This window comes from Equus quagga, chromosome 5 (assembly GCF_021613505.1).
Source record: "Equus quagga isolate Etosha38 chromosome 5, UCLA_HA_Equagga_1.0, whole genome shotgun sequence".
NCBI lineage: Eukaryota > Metazoa > Chordata > Mammalia > Perissodactyla > Equidae > Equus > Equus quagga.
In genome coordinates, this window is record NC_060271.1 from 94,519,986 (window position 1) to 94,543,686 (window position 23,701).

At 36.5% G+C, this 23,701-nt stretch overlaps 1 protein-coding gene across 1 annotated transcript in view; it reads left to right on the forward strand.

Moving 5' to 3' along the window:
• ASB3 (ankyrin repeat and SOCS box containing 3) overlaps window positions 1-23,701 on the forward strand; it is a gene marked incomplete at its 5' end in the record, with an annotated part of 106,627 nt that overhangs the window by 37,374 nt on the left and 45,552 nt on the right. The window contains one exon of the mRNA XM_046661837.1: window positions 6,434-6,592. Coding sequence (XP_046517793.1) covers window positions 6,434-6,592 — 159 coding nt within the window. The remainder of the gene's footprint in view (window positions 1-6,433; window positions 6,593-23,701) is intronic.

A 23,701-nucleotide genomic window follows, 5' to 3' on the forward strand; every position in this document is an offset into this window, starting at 1 on the left:
GATCCGAACTGGCGAAATCCTGGGCTGCCGAAGTGGACCGCGCGAGCTTAACCATTCGGCCATGGGGCCAGCCTCTAAAAGTGTCTTTTGTCACATAATTTCTACCTCCTTGAATTTCATCTAATGTTAGTAAACTGCCAGAGATTCCTAAAACATACCTTTTATTAGTGCACTAAAGTATGAAGGTACTCAGGCCTACACAAAAAGAATGGAAGAGTCTTAAGTGGTTAGAAAGGTTTTGCTTTACTGTCTCTTCAATTTAGATCCAGAATTTAGCCTAAGAATCATTCATGGTCTTCTCATTCAGATTGGAGAAGAGCATTCAATTGTGGTATGGATTACTTAGAAATTTAATATACATATATATGTATTTCACTTTAGCTTTCAGTTTAAAGTATTAAGACAAATAGTGAATTTGCTTGTCTTCTTTCCTGTATTGCTGTATTGGATGTTTGATGTAGTAGGTACTGAGATTTCATGAAACTTGTCATCTTGGAGGCCAGTAATGATCTTCAGTGGCAATTAATTATGTCATTCAATAGTAAACCATTTACTGACTAAAGGTCACATAAAATCTTGTAATCAGTTATAGTGTATCTCTAACAAATAGTTTTATTTGGCAAATATATGATCTAATTCATAGTACTTTTTATTCGTTCGTGTTAAGAAAATATTATGCTGTCATACTGGGCATGATAACAGATGCCAAAGGTCCTTAGTTAAATAAGGCAGTGTAGCATAGTGATTAAGAGTTGTGTTTAGATGAACCTGGGTTCTACTGACTCCCTCACTTTATTAATGTGACCTTGGAAAGATCACACTGATGTGACCTTGGACAGTGGTTCAGTTTCTTCATCTGTGAGACAGAAATATTCTGTCGTTCTAGTTCAGGCCAGAAACTGTGGGCCACCCTTAATTTTTTTCTTTTTCTTATATCCCTCATCCAATCAATCAGCAAATCTTTATGTGTGTATATGTGTATATATATCTGTGTGTATGTATACACACATCCCACACACACAGTCACATCACTTCTCACCATCCTGACAGCCACTAATACTTTTGTCTGAGTCATGTCATCTCCTGCCTGGATTGCTGCAATAGCCTCCTAGCAAATCTGTTTCTGTCATTGCTTTCTCCGCATCCTGCCATAGTGTAGTCTTAGTATTTCAGAGGGATCCTTTTATAATATGTCAGACTATGTCTCTTTTCTGCTGAAAACTCTGCAATAGCTCCCCATTTCATTCTGAGTAAGAGCACCACTGCATGGTATTTCATAGTATAGATGTATAGATATATTTAATCACTCTCCTGTTAATGGACATTTTGTTTGTTTCCTAAAATTTTGCTATTATAAGTGGTGCTTCAGTTAATATCCTTATATGTATCTTTGTGCACATGGTCGAGCATTTCTGTAGGATGGAGTTTTAGACATGACACTGCTGGTGTAAGAAGTGTGCAAAGTTAAAATATTGATAGACACTGCTGAATTATCCACCTGATTAATCAGAACTCTTTCAGTAATGAGTGAAAGAAACCTAGTTCAAACCAGCTTGCACACAGAAAGGGAATACAGTAGCTCAGGTAAATGCTCATTCTGAGTGGTAGGTCTGTGCAGGCATTGCTGGACGCTAGTATTCAAAATGATGTCATGGGACTCTGGGTCTCCCTTCCTCTCATCTCTGCGTTCCTCTGTGTTGATTTATTCTCAAGGAGGCTTTCTTTTTGGAAGTTTTAGGCATACTTTGTCTTTAAAGAGCTCTATGTGTATTCTGGATATTAATCCTCTGCTGTTATATATTTCAGATATTTCACATATTTTCTCCTAGTCTTTTAATTTTTTATAGTGTCTAATTTCTCCTGATGCCTTCAAACCTCTTCCTCTCCACTGACTTCTTCCCTTTATCTCACATGCATGATAGAGTCTCTTTAAGGGTGGTCTGAGAATTTTGTACAGTGAAATTTTTTGCGTTGTGGAAATTATTTTATATCCAACTTTTTCTTAGAATTCCTAACTATAACATAATGTGTTGATGTACATTGTGCAGAGTGCTTGACTACAGCATCTACCTGAAGTTGGCGTTTGTCACCCTTTGTGATTGGCATATCTTCAGTTTGTTTGGGCTCATCACATTGTGGCTCAACTGTTGAGATGAGGTTCTGATCTTAATATTTAACTTATATTAACCTCTACTTAAATATTTAATGTCTACTTCAAACCATGTGGTTTTGCTTTCCTTCTTAGGGGTTTGTAGAAAACAAAATAAAAACCTACCATCTATCAGTTAAACAAGTAAGCAAGTTTATTATTTATAAGTAGAAGGACACCTTGTGTCAGAAAACATAGAGTTGTGGTATCATTGCCAGAGTGTTGTCATCAATGCACAGGTGTTAGTGGCTGGCATTGGGCATTGGTCCAGCTGACATGGCCCCAGTCCTCAAAGTGTAGCCAAGAAAGAACTCAGAGATTGTCCTGAAAGAACTGAAATGCCCATTGGGTTTGTCCATTAGGAAGACTTTAATGCCTTTACCATTTAAAGTTTCAGTAAGCAGGATAGAAGCAGAAACCGCTTTGCCTTCCAGTGAGAAGTAAACAGAGGTTAAGGCATTAAAAACTGAGTATTATGTGCTATTTTTCCAAGAATCCCTCTTGTAAGGAAAGGGAGAGAGCAGTGGTTGATGATCCTATACAAGATAGATAAGGTCCCTTTGGTCCCCCCATATCAATTAAGAAGGGCAGTGTATCATTGGAACTTTCAAAACCAAGTTATGTTGGGTCCTGAAAACTTTCTTTAAATGGTATTTTGGAGACTTTCCAAAATCTGTAATGACTGTGACAGTACATAAATATGGTAAATCTGTTGAACCCCTTTGAGGGTTGGGCCAGCTGTTTTATCCTTGTTTTACTCTTAAGGAACCTGCACCTCAGAGATTTAAGTAATTTACCCAAAGGGTAATCCAACTGTAAGAGTAAAGCCAGGATTGCAGGCTAAATCTTCAAACTCCCAAGCCATTGCTTTTCCTAAACCTTATTACCTTCCTAGTCCAGTGGTTTTAGGGTTAGCTAAATATATCTAGTTTTTCTGCAGTTAAATGTTTAAAGATCTCAATTTAGTAGTAAACTGACTTCACTATTTCTCATCTTGAGTGAGAAGTATCTTTTCTTTTCTCTCTTCTTTTCTTCATAGATAATTGCACAGGAGATTTTGTTTCCCTTTTGTAAAATGAGTATGTGTGCAAATCACTAATGGTGGCCCTCACCAGGTGGGGATTAAGGTCTCTTCCTTGAGGGGGGAGTAGCTACATAAATTATTTGGAATTCTTCTGATATTTGGAATATCTCTTCTCTCTCATTTATTTACTTATTCAATCATTTATATCTGCACAGACACCTGAATATTTATTTTATACATTGGGTTATTATCCAATATGATGTTATTTATTTTGTTGCTCATATTGTCCTAGCTTTGACTATTGAGTGCCCTTTCAGATTGGCTCCTGTGTTTCTTTGACATGCCCTCATTTTTGCTTTTTGAGTACTTTTTTGCTTTCTTGACCTACAGGATGCTCCAGGTTCATTTTGTATATTCACGTGCCAACCCAAGAATTAGCCATTCTCCTAGGAGCCCTGGTTCCTTTTATTAGAGAATGATATTCAAAACCAAGGCCTGGGCACTGGGTGTGCTTGTTGCTACTAGCATGTCATTTCTTTTAAGCCCTTTCAGCAGACAGAGCTAGGAAATATATTTATGTGTTGTAAACTATGTGTATACACATAACTATAAGTATTTCTGTATCCATCTGTATTTATGTTAAAGCTAAACACGAGTTCATACTGATATCTGGACTCTAGTCTGGTACCATATAGTTCTTTCTAGTCTTCCTCCTTTGCTTATCTGTAACCTCCCTCTCCAATAGTGAGAAACCTAGCTCTATCTACCATCCATTTATTTATTTATTAAATCTTATTGTACATATAGTGATTTCAGGATTTTTTTTTTGGTGAGGAAGATTGGCTCTGAGCTAACATCTGTTGCTAATCGTCTTCTTTTTGCTTGAGGAAGATTGTCACTGAACTAACATCTGTGACAGTCTTCTCCTATTCTATGTGGGATGCCTCTATAGTGTGGCTTGTTATGTGGTGCTAGGTCCACACCTGGGATCCGAACCTGCGAACCCTGGGCCGCCTGAAGCAGAGCACGTGAACTTAACCACTACGTCACCAGGCTGGCCCCATCAGAATTGTTAATCTTGTACCCTTATGGGAGGCAACTTTACCAACTAGACTACAATGTTTATTTACAGTTCTTTTTGTCTTTAGCCTTACAATCTCTAGTCATAACACCATTTTCCAAAGTTACTTAGGCCAGCGTCAATTTTCTCCACTCCCTCAGTGAGGTTATGTCTTACATTTGTAATCCAATTAGATGTGTTTGTCACAGTCTGCATTCTATCCTAGGATTTCCCCACTGGCCCCCTCCTGGTTGATTTCTTTCTAATTGCATATATTAAGTATGATTTACTCTTTCTGCTTTAAAGTGTAGTATTTTAAATGGTCAGGATTAAACCTTATCTCTTTTCTTTTTTCTCAGTAGAAGAGAAACTTCCTTCTTTCTTTCCAAAAGAAAATTCTGTGACATCTGTAATGCAACACTAGTCTAGATCTCCTGCCTTTCAGCTATCACCTCTAGTCTCTTTGCTTCTGCTCTCTCCTCCTCTCACTGATGGCCACCTTCCTCTCTACCTTGGTACCAATCCCACATTGTTTTACTTATTCTAACTTTAAGATGTGGTTTATAGTGTAGTAAGTCTAGGTTCCTCTCAATACTTTTGTTTATTTTTATAAATTTTTTGTCAATCTTATCTGCCCTCCCCAACCCGTGTCAACTTTACCAAGTATACAACCAACCAACCAATAGCCAGCTCGTTTGGCATTTTGATTAGAATTATAATAAATTTATTAATGATTTTGGGAAGAATTAGTATTTTTATAATATTGAAATTTCCCATTTAACAGCTGTCTGTATATCTATGTCTATATATCTGTGTTTTCCTGGCTTTTTATGTCTTAACCTTAGAGTTTTGTGGATATCTGAATAAAGGTCAGTTTCTGACTACTCTGGGAAACACTGTTGTGATAGGAACTGCTAAAATATAAGTACCCTATCTTGCTGTTTAGTTGTGCATCCTGTAAAGTTTGAGGCTGTTTTCTTTGAATATTTGTACTTATAACCTCTTATTTGAATATTATTATGGCTTAGTCTGCCAATTTCATCAGTGAGTTACAATTGTAAGAATTACTTGACAGATGATTATTTAGTCAGGAGCATTAGTTTTAATTCTGATATTTCAAGGAAATATTATTTAAAGGTTTTAAAAATTTCTTTATTTTTTGTTTTTGTTTATTACTACTCTCAGAAATGCCTTCACCATTTACCTTACAGCCTATTGTGGGTTTAGAATTTTATTGTTTTAGACGCAAAGGTAAGAAAATCACTTCTCAGTATTATCTTTTGCTGTGGATGTGAAAAAATTTTAATGTAGATGTATTTACATAATTTGAATGTTACTAGAACCTTGAGATTTTCATAACAATAAACCCCAGAAAGCCTTAAAGTAAATTAACTCATAAGTTTCTTATAAACTGTATGCCACTGTTTGATTTCTTTGGAGTACATTTTATTGTTTTCAAAATGCAGTCTCTATTAACTATTAGGTTAGAAAAGGAGTATTTTAAACTACCTTCAGTTATTAATTGAATACAAGGAAGTAATGCTAGAGATGAGACCATTTTTCTCATGGAAATGTAGAAATAAAAAACATAAAATTTATTAATATTTCAGTAAATCTTGCTTAAGCAGATCTTTGGTGCTGCATCCTGTTCAGATCTTCCTTTGGTGTTACTCCTGCTGCTCCGTTCTCCCGACCTGTCAAAAATTAAAGAAGAGAAAATGAGTGTATAAGCAGAATTTGTGTTAAGAATACCAGAGACGGGGGCCAGCCTGGTGTCACAGCGGTTAAGTCCACACATTCTGCTTCTCGGCGGCCCGGGGTTCGCCGGTTCGGATCCCGGTTGCAGACACAGCACCGCTTGGCAAAAGCCATGCTGTGGTAGGCGTCCCACATATAAAGTAGAGGAAGATGGGCATGGATGTTAGCTCAGGGCCAGTCTTCCTCAGCAAAAAGAGGAGGATTGGCAGTAGTTAGTTCAGGGCTAATCTTCCTCAAAAAAAAGAAAGAATACCAGAGAGCTGTTCACAATGTGACCCCTATAGAACTTTTTCCTGATTTTCTAGGGAGTTTTAAACTGAGACCTCCCCTTTAGAATTATATTTTAATGTTTCATTAAATTCTTCTTGGAATTTTTGCTTTTTAATCCTAAGAAATAGAAGTGATATCTTCTAGTTGATGGTTTTTTTTTATTCTTGTATAGATTCATCTGAAAACTACATTAAGACAAAGACTTTTGAGGGCTTCTGTGCATTGCATCTTGCTGCAAGTCAAGGACACTGGAAGATCGTACAGATTCTTTTAGAAGCTGGGGCCGATCCTAATGCAACTACTTTAGAGGAAACCACACCACTGTTTTTAGGTGAAGTATGCTATTTGTGGTGCAGATGCAACTTTTTATTTTTTATTTTTTTGTTAAAGAGACTAAGGTTAGTGTTCCCCTGAGATATTGTCCTTACGGTATGTTCTTGGGCAAATATTATACTGCTGCTTCTTTGATTCTAAAACCAAAAAGGTATTTTTAAAGGTTCCCCCCTTGTTTTCCACCCTTGGATGATAGCGTCTGCGAGTATCTTTAAATGTTTGTTTAAAGTTGTAAAATCTGTTCTGAGCTGTAGTTACCATCATTATTCTCGATGTTCTTCTGAAGACCAGAAGTTAAATCCTATCAATAGTTACAAGGTTACCTGTGAATGTTTGATGTTTGCTTTTGCTGCTTCTTAGCATTAAGAAATTAAGAAGGCTTTATGGAAGAAATCATCAGCTAATCCTTTAATGCCAGTTAATTTGTTGCCTGTATGGATCACTATTCAAACTTCTTCAGTTATGGACTATTTTTTAATTCCTTAAGGACAAAGGCTGAATTCTAGAGGATACACTTCCAGTACCTGTTTCTTTTTCCCTCCCTCCCTCCCTTTGATCCTGTTTGTCTTCAGGGATGTTGTAGCCCATCAAGTTTAGTGGAACATGAGAAAATTATGAGAATAAACATTTGAGTAGAGTCACTGTGTCTGGACTACAGTTTTGGTCCTGTCATATGTAATTTGTATGTTCATTTATTTAATGTATGCTTCAGTTTCCTCACTTACACAATGAGAGTAATAGTACCTATGTAGTCTTTATTGGGCTGAGAATAAAATGAGATGTCTATGAAAGTACTTTTTCCCTTGTGAAATTACAAATATATACTCTTAAAATGTATGTGTATTAAAATTCATTCTTTTTAGTATACAGTTCTGTGAGTTTTGATGTATGCCTAAAATTATGTAATGCCAATGACAATCAAGACACAGAACAGTTATGTCACCCCCAAGATTCCATCATGCTATTTTTTTTTTTTTTTTTTGGTGAGGAGGATTGTCCCTGAGCTAACATCTGTGCCAGTCTTCCTCTGTTTTGTATATGGGACGCTGCTATAGCATAGCTTGATGAGTGATGGATAGGTCCATGTCCGGGATCTGAATGCATGAACTGGGCCACCAAAGTAGAGCGTGAACTTAACCACTGTGCCACCGGACTGGCCCCTTGCTGACTATTTTTAATCAACCTTTCCCCCACACTTTTCGACCCCTGACAGCCAGTCATCTGTTTTCATCCCTGTAGTTTGCTTTTTTGCAGAAGGTCATAAATATATATGGATAATACAACATGTAACCTTTGAGACTGACTTCATTCATACATGTTGTTGCATGTATCAATAATTCATTCCTTTTTATTGCTAAAAAATATTCCATTGTATAAATGTACCATACTTTATCAATTTTCCATTTAATAGACATTTGAGTTGTTTTCAGTGTTTGGTGATTATGAATAAACTGCTATAAACGTTTGCATGCAGGTTTTATTTGACTATGAATTTTCATTTCTCTTGGATTAATACTTAAGATTGTTGGTTCATGTGGTAAAGATATGTTTAACTTTGGGAAACAATTTGAAAGTTTCTTTTAAAGTGACTCTACCATTGTGCATTCCCTCTGGTAATGTTTGAGAGTTTCACTTGCCCCACATCCTTACCAGCACTTGGTATTGAGAAATTTTTCTCTTTTGATTTTACATTTTAGCCATGTTCATAGAGATTTAGTGGTTTCTCATTGTGGTTTTAATTTGCCTTTTTCCTGATTGCTAATGATGTTGAGCATCTTTTCACGTGATTTTTTGCTATCTTTCCTTTTTTTCACTATTACTTTTGTGTTTAGGCATTTAGTTTTGAAATAATTTTGGACTTATGGAAATGTTCAGTAACAGTACAAAGGATTCTTACATACTTTTTACCCCAATTTTTTCTTTTGCCATATTCACTGTATCAATTTCTCTCTCTCTAGCTATTATTTTTTTTGTGAACTCTTTGAGATTAAATTGTAGACATAATGCTTCTTTACCCATAAATACTTCAGTGTGAACTTCCTAAAAGCAATGAAATTCTCTTTATATGACTGTCATATTATGATCAATATCAGGAAGTTACCATTAATACAGTACTGTTATTTAATCTATAGGTCTTATTCAGTTTTGCCAATTGGTCTGCTATTGTCCTTTATAGCAAAAAATATTTTTTTTTATTAGTTCAAGATCCAGTCCAGGATCACTTGTTGCATTTAGTTATTATGCCTCTTTAGCCTCCTGTAATTTGGAATAGTTTTTCAGTCTTTATCTTTTATGATTTTAACATTTTTGAAGAGTTCAGGCCATTTATTTTGTAGAATATCTTTCAATTTGGGTTTGTCTAATGCTTTTTCTTGATAAAGTTCAGGTTATGCTTTTCTGGCAGGAATACCACAGAAGTGGAATGGTATCTTAGCACATCTTATCAGGAAGAATGTCACCCATTACTGGTGATGTTGATTTATGAAAGTATTTTGAATGTGTGAAATGTATTATTATGAAGAGTTTTCGTGGAAGCCTTGCTGTAATATGGTTCAAGTTTCCTAGAGGGGAGATTGGTTTTTTATATAGCTTATTTGTTTTCCACATGCACATTTAACCCACTATGGATGTTCTGTACAACTACATAGTAAGCTTTCATTGAAGCCAAGCTATGTGCAGTATCTCTTCTAGTTGCTGTCTTCAAGGAATATACCATAGAGAGGAGTGAACAAAATGAATTAAGTCTTGTAAAGTGTTCAAGATATTAAAAGGGAAAAATAAGTCACCCTGGGATGACAGGAAGACATCATGTGCAGAGTATTGTATTAAATAGTAACAATAACGTTTATTGAGCAGAGAGTGTCTATCAGGCCCTGTGTCAGGTGTTTAATTAAGTTTAGCTTGCTTAATTTTCACCATGACATATACTATTATTATTTCCACTTTTACAAATGAGGAAGTTGTGAAAACCTTGTATTTAGGATCAGAAGGGCTGTATTTGAGTCTTGATCCTGCTATTGTCTGTGTATTGGTTAGAGCAGCATTTTCTGAATTGATTCAGTTAGCTATTCATATATGTTCTTTGACAAAAGGATTCCTGATCAACATATGTTCAGGAAATACTACATACTATCTTCTCCAAGGTAGAAAAACAAAAAATATTAGCCACGTAGCTGAATCTGTCCACTCAGTCTGAAGTATCCTCTGCATTCTATGTCATCCTATTTTAGTATCTTCATAGTTCTTATCACTGACTGCAGTTATTTTATTTTTTGCTTTGTTTATTGACTGTCCCCTCAACTAGAATGTTCTGTGAGAGCAGAGATTTTTTTATTTTTCTTGAGGAAGATTAGCCCTGAGCTAACTACTGCCAATCCTCCTCTTTTTGCTGAGGAAGACTGGCCCTGATCTAACATCCATGCCCATCTTCCTCTACTTTATATGTGGGACGCCTACTACAGCATGGCTTGCCGAGTGGTGCCGTGTCTGCACCCGGGATCTGAACCAGTGAACCCTGGGCCGCCAAAGCGGAATGTGTGAACTTGACTGCTGCGCCACAGGGCCGGCCCCTAGAGCAGAGATTTTATTTATCTTGTTCACTGTTGTAACTCTCAAACCCAGGTCAGTGCCCGGTATCTGATAGGCATTCGGTAAATTATTTGTTGAATGAAAGAATGAAGGACTCTGAGAAGGCTCTTATAAAACAACACTTGTTTTAACTTTAATCCAGCATTTTGAAATGCTTTTGACCGTAATATTCTTTTTCTTTGTGGAACACTTAGGAATATCTTAAGGAACACTAGTATTCCATGGGACTATTTGAGAAATGCTGGTTTGGTTACTTAGTTTACAATTTCAAAATTTAATAGTCCCATTTATGAAATTCCATATTGAGCTTACTTATATAAGTATTTGGAGAAAATTAGAGATGCAGAAATTTTAGTGATTTATATTTCAGGATATAGTCAACTTGTAATGTTTTTATTTTAAAGAAGGAAGAGTTGCTAAGATAATTCAAACCAGTGAATAGCTTTAAATCACTTATTTTTTATTTTTTAAAGATTTTATTTTTTTCCTTTTTCTCCCCAAAGCCCTCCAGGTACATAGTTGTGTATTTTCAGTTGTGGGTCCTTCTAGTTGTGGCATGTGGGACGCTGCCTCAGCATGACCTGATGAGTGGTGCCATGTCCATGCCCAGGATTTGAACCGGCAAAACGCTGGGCCACTGAAGCGGAGTACATGAACTTAACCATTTGGCCACGGGGCCAGCCCCTAAATCACTTATTTTTAGTAATAGGGTTTATTTAGTTTCTTTGGCATCAGACTTACCATCTCAATTACATTTTGTATTGGCTAAAACAAAAAATGATTTGACTCAGGCAGGGGATTTAAGCCCAAGGAGATGTAGTATTTTTACCTCTTCAAGTACTACATAAATTGTATTAGTCCTTGTTTGAAGTAGGTAGAGTATTTTAAAAAGAGGAAAAGTATAGCCTTAGCTTTTGCAAGAACATAGCGTCAAAGAATGGACATTTGACTCTTTAGTTAGGTGGTCTGGGCTCCAGTGTCTGTTCTGCTCCATAAATAATATGACAAACTATAGCACTCTGCTTTGCTTACCTGTATCTTTCTACCTCTTTTAAATAACCGTATTGATCCATGTTTCAATCTATAATAGAAGAGATTCTTTTATTAAAATAAAATTTAGAATATTTCAAGGTTTGCAACAAACTGTAGATGATAATCTGTAGATGAGGAAGAGTGCCTGGACCAGCTGGACTTTAAAGTGAGAAAGGGGGACTGCCCATCTTGTATAGCTTCCTTCCCATCTGTGGAGTTATCTTCCAAAACTGTTCTTTTCTAAAACTTTAGAGTATATTGTCCCCTTCCCCCAAGGGAAGCTATATTCCCTCACATGTTGTAGTACCTGTGCTGATGGTACTACCTATGGTCCAGTTACTACCTAGACTGTTACTCTGTTGTTAGTGCTGTCGAGTTGATTCCTACTTCTAGTGACCTTGTGTACAGCAGAGTGAAATGTTGCTCAGTCTTTTTTGCGACATCCTCTTGTTTTCCGGTGCCACATCAGACCCTGCTCCACTGCTGTTCACCGGGTTTTCATGACCAGTTATTTTGGAAGTGGGGGCCAGGTCCTTCTTCCTTGTCTGTCTTAGTGTGAAAGCTTCACTGAAACCTGTCCACCATGGATGACCCTGTTGGCATTTGAATTACTGGTGGCATAGCTTTCAGCATCACAGCAACAGGCAACTGCCACAATGTGACAACTGAGAGACAGGTGGTGTGGTTGCCTGACTGGGAAATAAAACTGGGCCACAGTGGTGAGTGCCGAATCTTAACAACTGGAATGCCAGGGCTGGCCAGACTGTTGCTAGAGACTCTAAATGTAAAACAAGAGGATCAAGGGATAGAAAATGAATACAGAACTATGAGCACTTCCCAGGTGACTGGAAAAGTCATTGACATCACTGACGTGATTATGATTGAACCTAAGGCTTATTGCAGAGGATTAGAAAGTGTACTGCTCCATCGTTTATGATGGGAACATCTTCCCTATACAGAACTTACTGAGGTTTTCATAAAAATAAGTTTAGAAAGGGGAACTCTTCAGTTCAATGGCAGTAAGAATCAAAATGAGAAAACTCCACAAAAGAGGAAATTCAGGAAACTTCTCCCTATCTTTCCATGTGAAAATTGTCCTAGAACATCTTTTTGCTAATATGCAGTTTAAAGTTTATGTTCTAACAAGGAGTCTGCTGCCTTATTTCTTCTCTTTACCCTTGCCTTCTCCTCTCTCCACTCCCTTTCTCTTTCCTCATAAATGCATACGTAGTAAATATTCTAAGGATAGATTTGTAAAACTGCTTTGGAAATAAAAGTATCCTTATTTATAAGTATAGTAGGTTCTAAGTGAAAATCCAGCTAATTTTGTAAGAAAGAGGTTTTCTTTTTATTTTGCTATATATGAAACAACACTGATAAATTGGAGGCTTGAATCCAACCCAGTGTGACTTCATAGATCAATTTCTATGGGAACTGCACAGCATGCAGTTTTGGCTCTTGATAGATTATTTTTGATTTTTTGTTCTGAGTCTCTGCTTATTCTGTGTAACCTTCAATGTTAAACATAGCAGTAATGTTTAATAAGAACAAAGTGTCTTATAAACAGTGTTATTTGAGGCTGCCTATTTCAATATTTAACTGTAAAATGTGTCATACTTTAGCTCATGTGGCATATCCTTTAACTCTGACTCTGCTGATAGATTAAAAATGAACAAAACACCTTGTATTTCACTTTTACTTGTATTTTCTTGGATTAGTGATCATCATTGGGCTATTTTTTGAGGTAGGAATTTTGAGGTTTAGTGTTCATATATTTAACATATTTATTAATTAACCTTTGTTTGGAGTTATTTTTAGATTTTTCAAGGAAAGATTGAATCGTCTTTCTCAAGAATTGTAATATAAGCATTTTTACTTGAGGACATGTTAGTTCTTGAAAATATGACTTTGAGTTTTCCCAGATCAAAAATATGGCGTTCACTAAAGTTAGATTTTAAAAATGTTAATTTCATGTTCTGTTTGCTTTTGTTTATTTTTATTTAGTTTTATGTTTTTTGATGTAACTTTTTATTATTTCGTGTCATACCTTTCTATGTTTTAAGACAATATCTTTTTGTTCCTTTACATAAGCAGTTATGAAACTAGGATATTTATCTTTCTTGTGTTTACTTGCACACAATTAAATCTTTATATAATCTGTCATTTTATTAGTCATGTTTGGTTGATAGATTTAAACTTCCAGCTTTTTTTAGACTTTTTCTTTTTTTTTGGTGAGGGAGATTGGCCCTGAGCTAACATCTGTTGCCAATCTTCCTCTGTTTTTTTTCCTCCCCAAAGCCCCAGTACATAGCTGCGTAGCTACATATCCTAGTTGTAGGTCATTCCAGTTCTTCTACGTGGGATGTCGCCACAGCATGGCTTGATGAGTGATGTGTAGGTCCATGCCCAGGATCCAGACTAGTGAATACCAGGCTGGTGAAGCAGAGTGTGCGAACTTAACCTCTCGACAACAGGGCTGGCCCCCAAAATTTCCAGTTTTTGAAGTTGAAGAAATAAGTATCCTTATATTCTCCTTATATGACTCTTTTTCTTTGTCCATTCCGTTCATAACTTTTGTTAGTTGTATCATATTTGCATTGTCAGTAGAAATAACATTTTGCATCCTGTTCTGGGATCTTAATTCCTTCATTTTATTTTATTCTTAGTTCTATGGTTAAATAGCTTAGAAGTTTATCACCAGTTATTTCATCATGGTTTTTCCAGCCTTACTTGGTTAACTGAATTCTTCTTTCACTAAAGTCCTCTAAAAGGACCTATGGAAATAATGTTCCTTGAGTTCTTGCATGTTCATGATTGAATCATGATTTTGGACAGCAGTTTGATTAGGTATATAATCCTTGGGTCATACTTTCCTTGAGAAATTTTTTAATGGTAATCTCTTATGTTCTAGAGTTGAAGTTGGAGGCCAGCCTAATTTTCTTCTCTTTTTTGTGACAATATTTTTGCATGTCTGTTCTATATCAGTTTTCTCTGAGACATGGTGTGCCCTTTCAATATATAGATTCACATTTTCTTTATTTTAGTAAATCTTTCTGAAATTATATCTTTCTCTTTTTATTGTCGTAACATTGGTTTATAACAGTATATAAATTTCAGGTGTACATCATTATATTTTGATTTTTGTGAAATTTACATCATGTTCACCTCCCAAAGACTAATTACAATCTTTTACCACACACATGTGCCTAAGCACCCTTTCGCCCTCCTCCCTCCCCCTTCCCCTCTGGTAACCACCAATCCAATCTCTGTCTCTATGTGTTTGTTTGTTGCTTTTATCTTCTATTTATGAGTGAGATCATGGTATTTGACTTTCTCCCTCTGACTTATGAAGTTATATCTTTAAATATTTGTCTGTTCTGTTGTTATGATGGTCTTCTTGGGCTGCAGTTAACATATGTTGGATATCCTATCTGTTTTGCATATCATTTCCTCTCTAATCCTCCTTTTTCTTTGTACTTTACTTTTCCTGTTTTTTTAAAAATCCTCTATGTTCCTTTTCAGAAATATCTCTTCTCTCTAGTATTTCTTCCAGTTTTCAACTGCATTTCTCTGATAGTTTTATTTTTTCTAAATCTTTTCTAAATTGTCTAAGTTTTTTTACATTATTTCCTATCATCTAGCCATTTGTTACCTGAGCACTTATATCTCAGTGTTATGCCTTTTTTCACAAACTTAACTTTTTTCTTTTTAAAATTTACAGCAAAAGGTTTAGCCACAATTTTTATTCACTTTGTGGCAATGTTTTATGATGATTTTTTTTTTTGGCTTCTAATAGTTTTTCCTGTAACTTTCTTCCCCTTTTTTGTACTTTGTATGGATTGGTGCTCATACCTTTGTTAGATAATTCATCTGGAAATGTGAATTTTTACTTGATCAGCTATTTTCAGGAGATTTTTAATGGGAAGGAGCTAGAGCCACATTCCAGACTAGCTAGTTTTCCTTTTGACTCGGGGTTTTTGGGTGTGAGTTCATTTAGCTTTTATCTTTCACCAGTCAGTGGGCATAGGAAGCTGTGGGGTTTTGCAGTGCAGCTTCCCTTCTGTGGTAGTAGAGACAGACCATTCTTGCAAGTATAGTCCTTGTGTGATTCCTTGTTTAGACCCAGCTCTTCTGGCTTTCAGATTTCAGTGAGCTCAGAGACGTTCTGCTGCCAGCTCATGAATATTCTCTCTCTGCTGGAATTTATGTTTTGTACCTGAGAGGGAGCCTCTCACCTTTGAGAAGTTTACTTTGCTAGTTCTTTCTGAGATGTTCAGCTGAGACATCTTCTCTCCTCTTGTCCCACCAGTACCCAGAATTGACCTACATTCTTTTGGAAATTCTTTTACCTATTTTTTTCTTTTTTTTTTGGTGAGGAAGATTGACTCTCACCTCACACATCTGCCAGTCCTCCTCCACTTTGTATATGGGATGCTGCCACAGCATGGCTTGATGAGTGGTGTGTAGATATGTGCCCGGGATCTAGACCTGTGAACTCCAGGCTGCGGAAGCAGAGGCTGCAAACTTAACTGGGTTAGCCCCATCTTTTACCTATTTTTGATCTGTTGTTTTAGCTGGATCCTAGTTTTACTAAAAATGGAGAGTGTGTTTTTATTTTTTATTTTCTGTACTAATTTTGGATTAATTGCTTTTGGATGCTTTCTAAGAAGAGTTAAGGGGAAATGCTTACTTAATGCCATAGTATTAAGATTGGAGGTCCATATTAATTTTTAAAGTAAAACAAAAAATTTTCAATTTCAGTATTTTATGGTAGTTTAATATTCTAGAATATGGTAGAAATAGAACTAGATGAGCTCCTCCTCACCCCCACTCTGCCTGTACAGTGCATTCTCTGTTCTCTTTAGGTACCATGGAGCAGTGCTGCTCAAAATAGCAGTCTGTTGATATAAGGGACTTGAGCCAGAATGTAAATCAATGCACTGCTTCCATCATCAAAGAAATATTAATTCAAGAAAAATGTCAGCTGAACTAAACTGTGCTTAGGGATGTAATTTATTTACATTTTGGTCTGAAGTTCTTACCTTGTTCTGGACTGGTTTGCAGTTTGCCGATTGGCAGCCAGTCTATGAACAATATTGAGTAGGACTGCTGTACAGTGTGCATGTCTGACTATCAAACTGGATCATTACATAGTTAATGCAATGTTCTAGTCATTCTTCATAATTATTATTGCCATTGGCCAGTTAATTGTATATGATCATCACTGGTTAGTATGGCTGAAATAGAAGGGTTGCTCCTGTATAAACAGGAGTCTTTGGGATGAAGGACAGTTTACCGTATACTTTTTCTCTGATAGGGGCTTCTCAGTGTAATGATTTATTTCTCTAAGTCATAAAATGGAGATCATACTTATAGAGGTGGCTCTTATAAGGAGAATACTGCTATATGAATGCTTCAAAATGTGAATTGGATAATTATAGAAAGTGGTAGAATTCAATGTTATAGCTCTAGAAGATGGTGTAAGTTTAGGGGTGTGCTGTCTAAATCAAATGTTTCTCTTGATTGTTGCTAGGGAGACATAGGAAAAAATAATCAATATATATAATAAGATAATGGAATTTTAGGTTTTTGTCTCTAAGATTGATTGATGTTTTGAAGGATGTTTTTCTGGATATGATCTCTGATGTCTATTGGCCATTAGACTTCTCTCTCTCAGTGGCAACACGTAGAATTGGATTGGGCTGTTTATCACAAACTTTCTTTTGAGACTAACATAATGAATTTTGCCCATGAGGTCATGGTTTTTCCCATCAGTATAATCTTTAAGATTGTTAGTCTTTGGGCAGACATGAGGTACTTTCTAAGAAAGAAGTGTAACTTTTCATTACAATTTTAGAGAAAATTTTTCTAAATATCAATAAAATACTACGTTTCAGATTAAAGATTCATGGCCAAGACACATTATAGGAATCTATTTGAATATATAGAGAAGGTGTTTTGAAATGATGTATATATCCTTGATGGGAAGGCTTTACTTTGTAACCATCCTGATTATAAACTTTAATTATGAAATAAATACTGTGGACAGTCCAACTTACCCAGGGACATGCTTGAAATAATTCTACATACTTGCCAGTCACATTGTCACAGTGAAGGGTTGCAGCTAAGGTAGGCCGTCAGTGGAGTTAGTATAGTACTTTAATAGTTCTCTTGTCTTGGGTATAGGTAAAGCCTTGGAAAAACATAAACTCTGAAATCACATAGAATACATTAGCAAAATTGGGAAAAAAAATCCCTTGTCACTGCAATCTAGTTTCTTTTCTAGTGCCACCAGATGTCAGTGTAACCACAGGACCAGAGAAGTATTGCAGTAGATAATGGCTTGTGAACAAACGTTCTTTTTTGCTTTGTGGAAGTGGCAGGGAAAAAAAAAGTTTTATGTGAATTAGGTGTACAATGGAAACATTATTTTATTGTTGAATTTTATAGAAAAATGAAGTGCATAATGGATAATAGAGTACACGTAGAGTATAACAAAAACATAAATATAGTTAAAAATTCATATATAGATGAAATGTCCTAATAGAATATGTAAGTGATCTTTGACACTCTTCGGGAATCACCAACCTGCTGCTTTAACTAAAGGAGATGGATAGCCTGTGCTTAAACTGTTCATTATAGCCTCGCCAACCGTAATGTTTCTTAGTAGAATTACTATCAAAATCTGAGCCTCAAAATGGAAGAGTGTATTTCTAGCTTATTGATGTTTAAAACTCAGATCACGGCAATTTGAATTTGGTACAGAACTTGTCTAAAATGGTTCCTGAGAACACATAGTCATATTAGGCATTTTTCCAAAAGAGCATTGAGTAATAATTACATTTTAAAAAGTCCCTCTTTTAAAAATTTATTCTCGAATGAATGCTGCATTAAAGAATGATTGTTGTTTACTGTTCCTAGTTAGAGTTCACTATTCCTGGTTAGATTTATCACTTACATGTATGTATAGGTCTGCCATATTTGTCCCAGATGAGAATCCTGTGTTGAGTCCATGCCTTCATGAAGTCTCCAGATGGGGCTTGTGACTGCACTAAGTGTGCTGCATGCCTCAACTGAGTTGATTTTGGTTAGAAGTTTTGTGTGGGTCAAAGACTACTTTTTGCTTTTTTCTTTTTCCCTCTAATTTAGAAAATGGAAAAACTTGTTTCTTCAAAAATATAAAATGTTTCCCCAGAAATTATTGCAGGAAATGATGTTCTCATGTCATTCTTGCGTTCTTAGACTTATGCTCTTCTGGGTTTCTTCAGTACTATGATATGACCTACTATAAGAGGGGCAGTGTCTCTACCCTCAGAGCTTCTGGTTTTTCTTTTCTAATGTCTCAGCTAGAGTCTTCTAGACAGTACCTGCTTGCAGTGAAGGGAGGTGTTGTAAAACAAAATTCAGCTGAGTAAATTTGAAGATCTAATTGGCTTTATTAAATGATTTATGAATTGGGAAACATCTCATGTGGTAAGCAGAGAGATACTCAGAGGGGTTACACGACATGGAAGGCTTTTATAGGAGGGAGGGTGGGACAAGGAAAGGAAGTCATCAGCAAGGAAAAAATGAAAGTTCGTTGGAGGAAAGTAAAAGTTCAGATGATGATGGTTTCTTATTGCCTGGGCTTGTTGCCGGGCAAGAAGGAAGTCTTCCTTCCTCCTGCTAGAGTAGTATAGTAGTTTCACTTTCTGTGTGGGAGTGCAAGGTATGTCTCTTCCTATTGGGGTCAGCAACTGATGCTTCTTCCTTGTGGGGTCAAGTAACTGATGGTCTGTAATTGACGTCTTCCTGTTTGGGGTAATTGAGGATGAGAGGTAGGGCCTGTGACTTCTCTCTACAGGCCTTCCTGACTCCAATTTTAGTTGAGATTTCCTGTATTAATTTTCACAGAGGAAAGACTTCCTCCCAACTCTCTGTGTACCCCAGACACTTTGAGCTCTGCCTTCCAAAGTGGGGTGTTTTGTTTCATCTTATTCTTTATCCTTGGGCTCTGGTCTCTTTTGGATGCCTGTGTAATATCAGATCCTATGATTTTGCTTTCTTTTTCTTGCTGAGAATCCACAGTACTTTTCTGGGTTCTAGAATTACTCATTTCCCTTCCCTCCTTGAACACTTACCCTAAGCCGGGAGTCACAACTAATGGCCTGGCTCCCTGTCCCCATTGCTAGGCATGTATTTTGGATATAAATATGCCTAGTATTCTAGGTTAAATTCCAATTCAGTTAAATTCTAAACTCTAGACCAGTGCTGTCCAATAGAACTTGGAAATGTCCTACATCTACACTGACCAATATGATAGTCACTAGCCACGTGTGGCTTCTGAGCACTTCAGATGTGGCTAGTTTGATGGAGATACTCAAATTTTAATTTTAATTAATTTAAATGTAATTAGCCACATGTGGCTAATGGCTTCTGTGTTGGAGAGTGAGAGTACAGCTCTTCATACATCCTTAACCGAGCAGTCGTCCTCTTCTGTCTTTGAAGCATTTGTCTCCTTTGCCCTAGCATGCAGAGCTCGGCAGGTCCCACATAGAGAACTGAAGGAGCAAAGAACGCCAGCTTGCCAATCAACTGTGCTTATCAATGGGATGGTAGAAGTTGCAGCTTAATTTCCCTTATCATCCTCAATTGATTAAGTGATTGCCAGGGTTCTATGCTTTTTATTTGGCTTAGTTCCTGCTGTCAAGGGCTTACCATGTAATTGGGGATATTATAATAACCAGAATTCAAGGTGAACTGTAATAAGGGCCATAGGAGGCACGAAGTATTATGAAGGTTAGTTCTGTCCTGATTAATTACTGTTGTTATTCTGCTGTAGATTCATCTACTTCCTTGTCTCTTCTTTCTCTTCCTGTTTGTTTAGGTTTTAAAGCATTTTTAATTAATATACAAAATGTGACTTTAAAATAATATTATTAAGTAGGACAGTGTTCAGTTAGATATTTATTCTGATATGTTTTTCAAAATTCACGTTTATGGACATTAGGAGTCTTTCAGATATTCAAAATGTTTTTGGAATCCCCATTTGAAATTCTCTTCAGAATTTGTGGCACTTTTTTTTTTTTTTTAACTTCATGGACAGTTTCAAACATATACAAAAGTATAGGGAAAAGTATTGGCCATAAACCTAACACCCAAATTCAATAATTATCAACTCAGGGCCGATCTTGTTTCAGTTATAGCTCTACCCATTGTCTTCACTATGTTATTTTGAAGGAAAACCCCATTCATCATACAATTTAAAACATAGATATTTGTGTATGTATCTCCAAAGAATAAAGATGTTTTTTTAAAAAAAATACTACAATACTATTATTGGTCCTAAAAATAACAGTAATTCATTAGTATCACCAAATATCCAATCAGTATTTGCATATCCCTGATTGTCATATATGTATATGAATATTTTTCAGTTTGTTGAAATCAGAATCCAATTAAGGTCTCTGCATTTTAATTAATTAATTTATATGTCCCTTATGTCTCTTTTAATATAGTGTTTCATCAATTCTACTTCATGTAATGTTTGTTACCTATTCATATATTGATTCTAGAACAAAGTATCGGATGGGTGAGTGGCCAAGGATTTTTTAAGCATCTGCCAGGATTGATAATGGTGTTCTAAAAGAATGTGACATATTTGCAAGAGTTGAGTCAATTTTCCTTTGCTCCAGATGCCATCTTGTGCACAGATTGTTACTGATGCTCATTTGAGCACATGTTACTTGAAGATTCTGATTGGGAGATATTATGATGTTGCTACTGCTGACACAGACACAAGAATATAAGGAGGCTTATAATTCCATGTTGTGAAATGCCTGGTCCTAGGTATTTGGACCTGTGGAGTAGTTTCTTTCTCTTTCTCCTTCCCTTCTTCCTCCCCTCTTTTTACTTCAAAATATACTATAGGATATTTCTCATGTATATGATCATCTTAGTATCACATAGAAATTTGTTTTATTTGCTAATATTCACAAATCACTGTTTCTGTGCTCAGAATCACTTGAATTGTGGAAATGCTTCCAAATCAAAGAAAGTTGGTATTACCACATTGTTGAGGAACAGAAACTTTAGTGCCTACACTGCATAGAAATACATAGGTGTGGTATATATTCAAGTTTAATAATAATATTCCCTCAAAAGTGAATAATTCTCCAGCCTGGTTATTAGCTTACTGAGGCATTTTGCAGTAAAACATATTCGTAGGCTTCTAGGATATAATTGACAATGATTATAAACACATACACTTAAATTATAGCTGCATATTCCAAATTTAGGTGAATAGAAATTAATTTCCAATAAAGGCTTTTCTGGGATTGGATCATGGAAAAGTATAGTAAAGCTGTGAATGTGGGTGAGTGTAAGGGTTTTTTGTTGTTGGAATTTTTAACAGAGAACCTGTCAAGATTTGTCATTGTCCCTAACTGCAGCCTGTTCTTACTGAGACGTGAAAGAATGAACAAACGATACTATTTAAACAGTCTGAGGAAATGTCTTTAGGGTCTGCAAAAACTTGGATAGGAAATGGAAGGGCTAGAAGGCATAAAGTTTCTGTGTTAACAGCTTCTGCCTACCTATAGGCCAATAGGTAGGTATACCTACCTATACCTATTGTGTTTTTTGAGGAGAGGAAACTCTGGCAAGTGAATAGCTGTTTATACAGATAGTGACCATAGAAAGATAGAGGATTATGGGCTTTGGACTCCTTTTTCGAGAATGGGAAATAGTATATATCTTTATAAGACTGGTTGACAAGATCATTATGGCTGCGGAGGAGGAAAGGTAAACATATTTATTTAAACCAATAACACCGGTCAGGGGTAATTATTATGGAGGAAGAAATTGGACAATGAATTGAGGAAGCCTGAGAGTCTGGACTCTCGCTTCGAAGGGTACTGGATATGTAGTTCTTGTAGTGCTGGATGACAGTCGCAGTTAATTGGGTTGTTGGACAAAGGGGCTGATCCTGCAAAGGGAATGGGCTGTCCTTATGGTCAGGGACTGAAGGTGACTAATGTGAGAAGTGTAGTCAGAGAACTGTATTATTCTTGTGGGAATTGTAATTATGGCTAACCCTTCATGATTGAATAGCTAACCCTCTGAGTAGCCTATTTGTAGAGTTTATTAGGAAAAGAAGTTGACCAGTTGTATTTTAGGAAGAAGCAAGGGGGATTGAGGGAGGGAAAGAAGGAACATTTATTGAGCACCTACTACAGTTACTTACATTAATTAGTTTATTCAATCAACACAAAAGCCATAGGTAAGTAGATTATCCTCATTTTATAGTGTAAATGAGGTTCAGAGAGTAAGTAACTTGCTCACCGCTGGACAGAGTGTCTGACTATACAGTCTGTGTTCTTCCCATTAGAGTTAGGGCAGCAGCTTGATCCTAAACTGTGATTCAGATATGTCTGAGATATCTGAGCATTTGTATCATGAACTACCGGGTGGCAAATTCAGGAGTAGAATTAATTAATGGTGGAGGTTTTTATTTGAGTGACTGGGTGGTAGAGGGGCTTCTGGGAGACAAGGGTGGGAGAACAGCCTGGTGTTCCAGCTATAGGGATTCATATTTGAGTGCCATGGAGAGAGGAGCTGAAGGCAGAAGCTGAAGGATCTGTTTCCATGAGCAGCTCTGAGAGACACAGGGATGTGAGCAACCCTGAGTTATAGCAGGCTCAGTGACAGAGCATGTTGCAGCTTAGGGAACAGAGTATTCTCTCCACTGCTGCTCAGATGTAGCATGTTGCCTGTGCAGTGGGTACTGCAGGAAAACCAGCATCACTTTGGCATCTTCTGTATTCAGAATTGGAAGATGAACAGCACCTATGACCTGGGTGACATCATTCTCATTGGCACTGTGCCAGTTATAGCCCTCAAGTGGTTTTTGCAATTGTGGACATCAGGAAGGTGTCTCAGAGCAGAATATGACAGAGTTGTTTAGGAGACCAGAAATCCTTGGTGGGGTAGAATTTGTCAGGAGATGCAGCTTCCTTATTATGCAAGTGGAGCTGTGAACTGGTGAAAAATACTAAAAACTTTTATTGTGGAACATTTAAAATATAAATGAAAGTAGAGAGTGTAGTATAACGAAATCCCATGTCCCTGTCAGCCAGCTATGGCAGTTATCAGTTGTTTCATCTAAAACCCCAATCTCAGGATTTGAAACGATAATGTACAGTTAACATGACTTCATTTGTATCCTCAGGCTTGTGAGTCCCAAAGGAACTCAGGATAAAGACAATGTTATACTTTTGTTTATTTTTTTATATCTCAGCTACTTCCAAAGAGATTTCCAGGTGACTGATGGTGAAGGTAAGCGTGAACGTTACACGCCTACCAGAATGGCTAAAAAGAAAAAGATTGAAAATGCCAAGTGTTTGTGAGGATGTGGAACAACCAGAACATGTACTGTAGGTTAGAGTGTGAATTGGTATAGCCACTTTGGAAGACTGTTTGGAAGAATTTACTAAAGGTGAACGTGTAC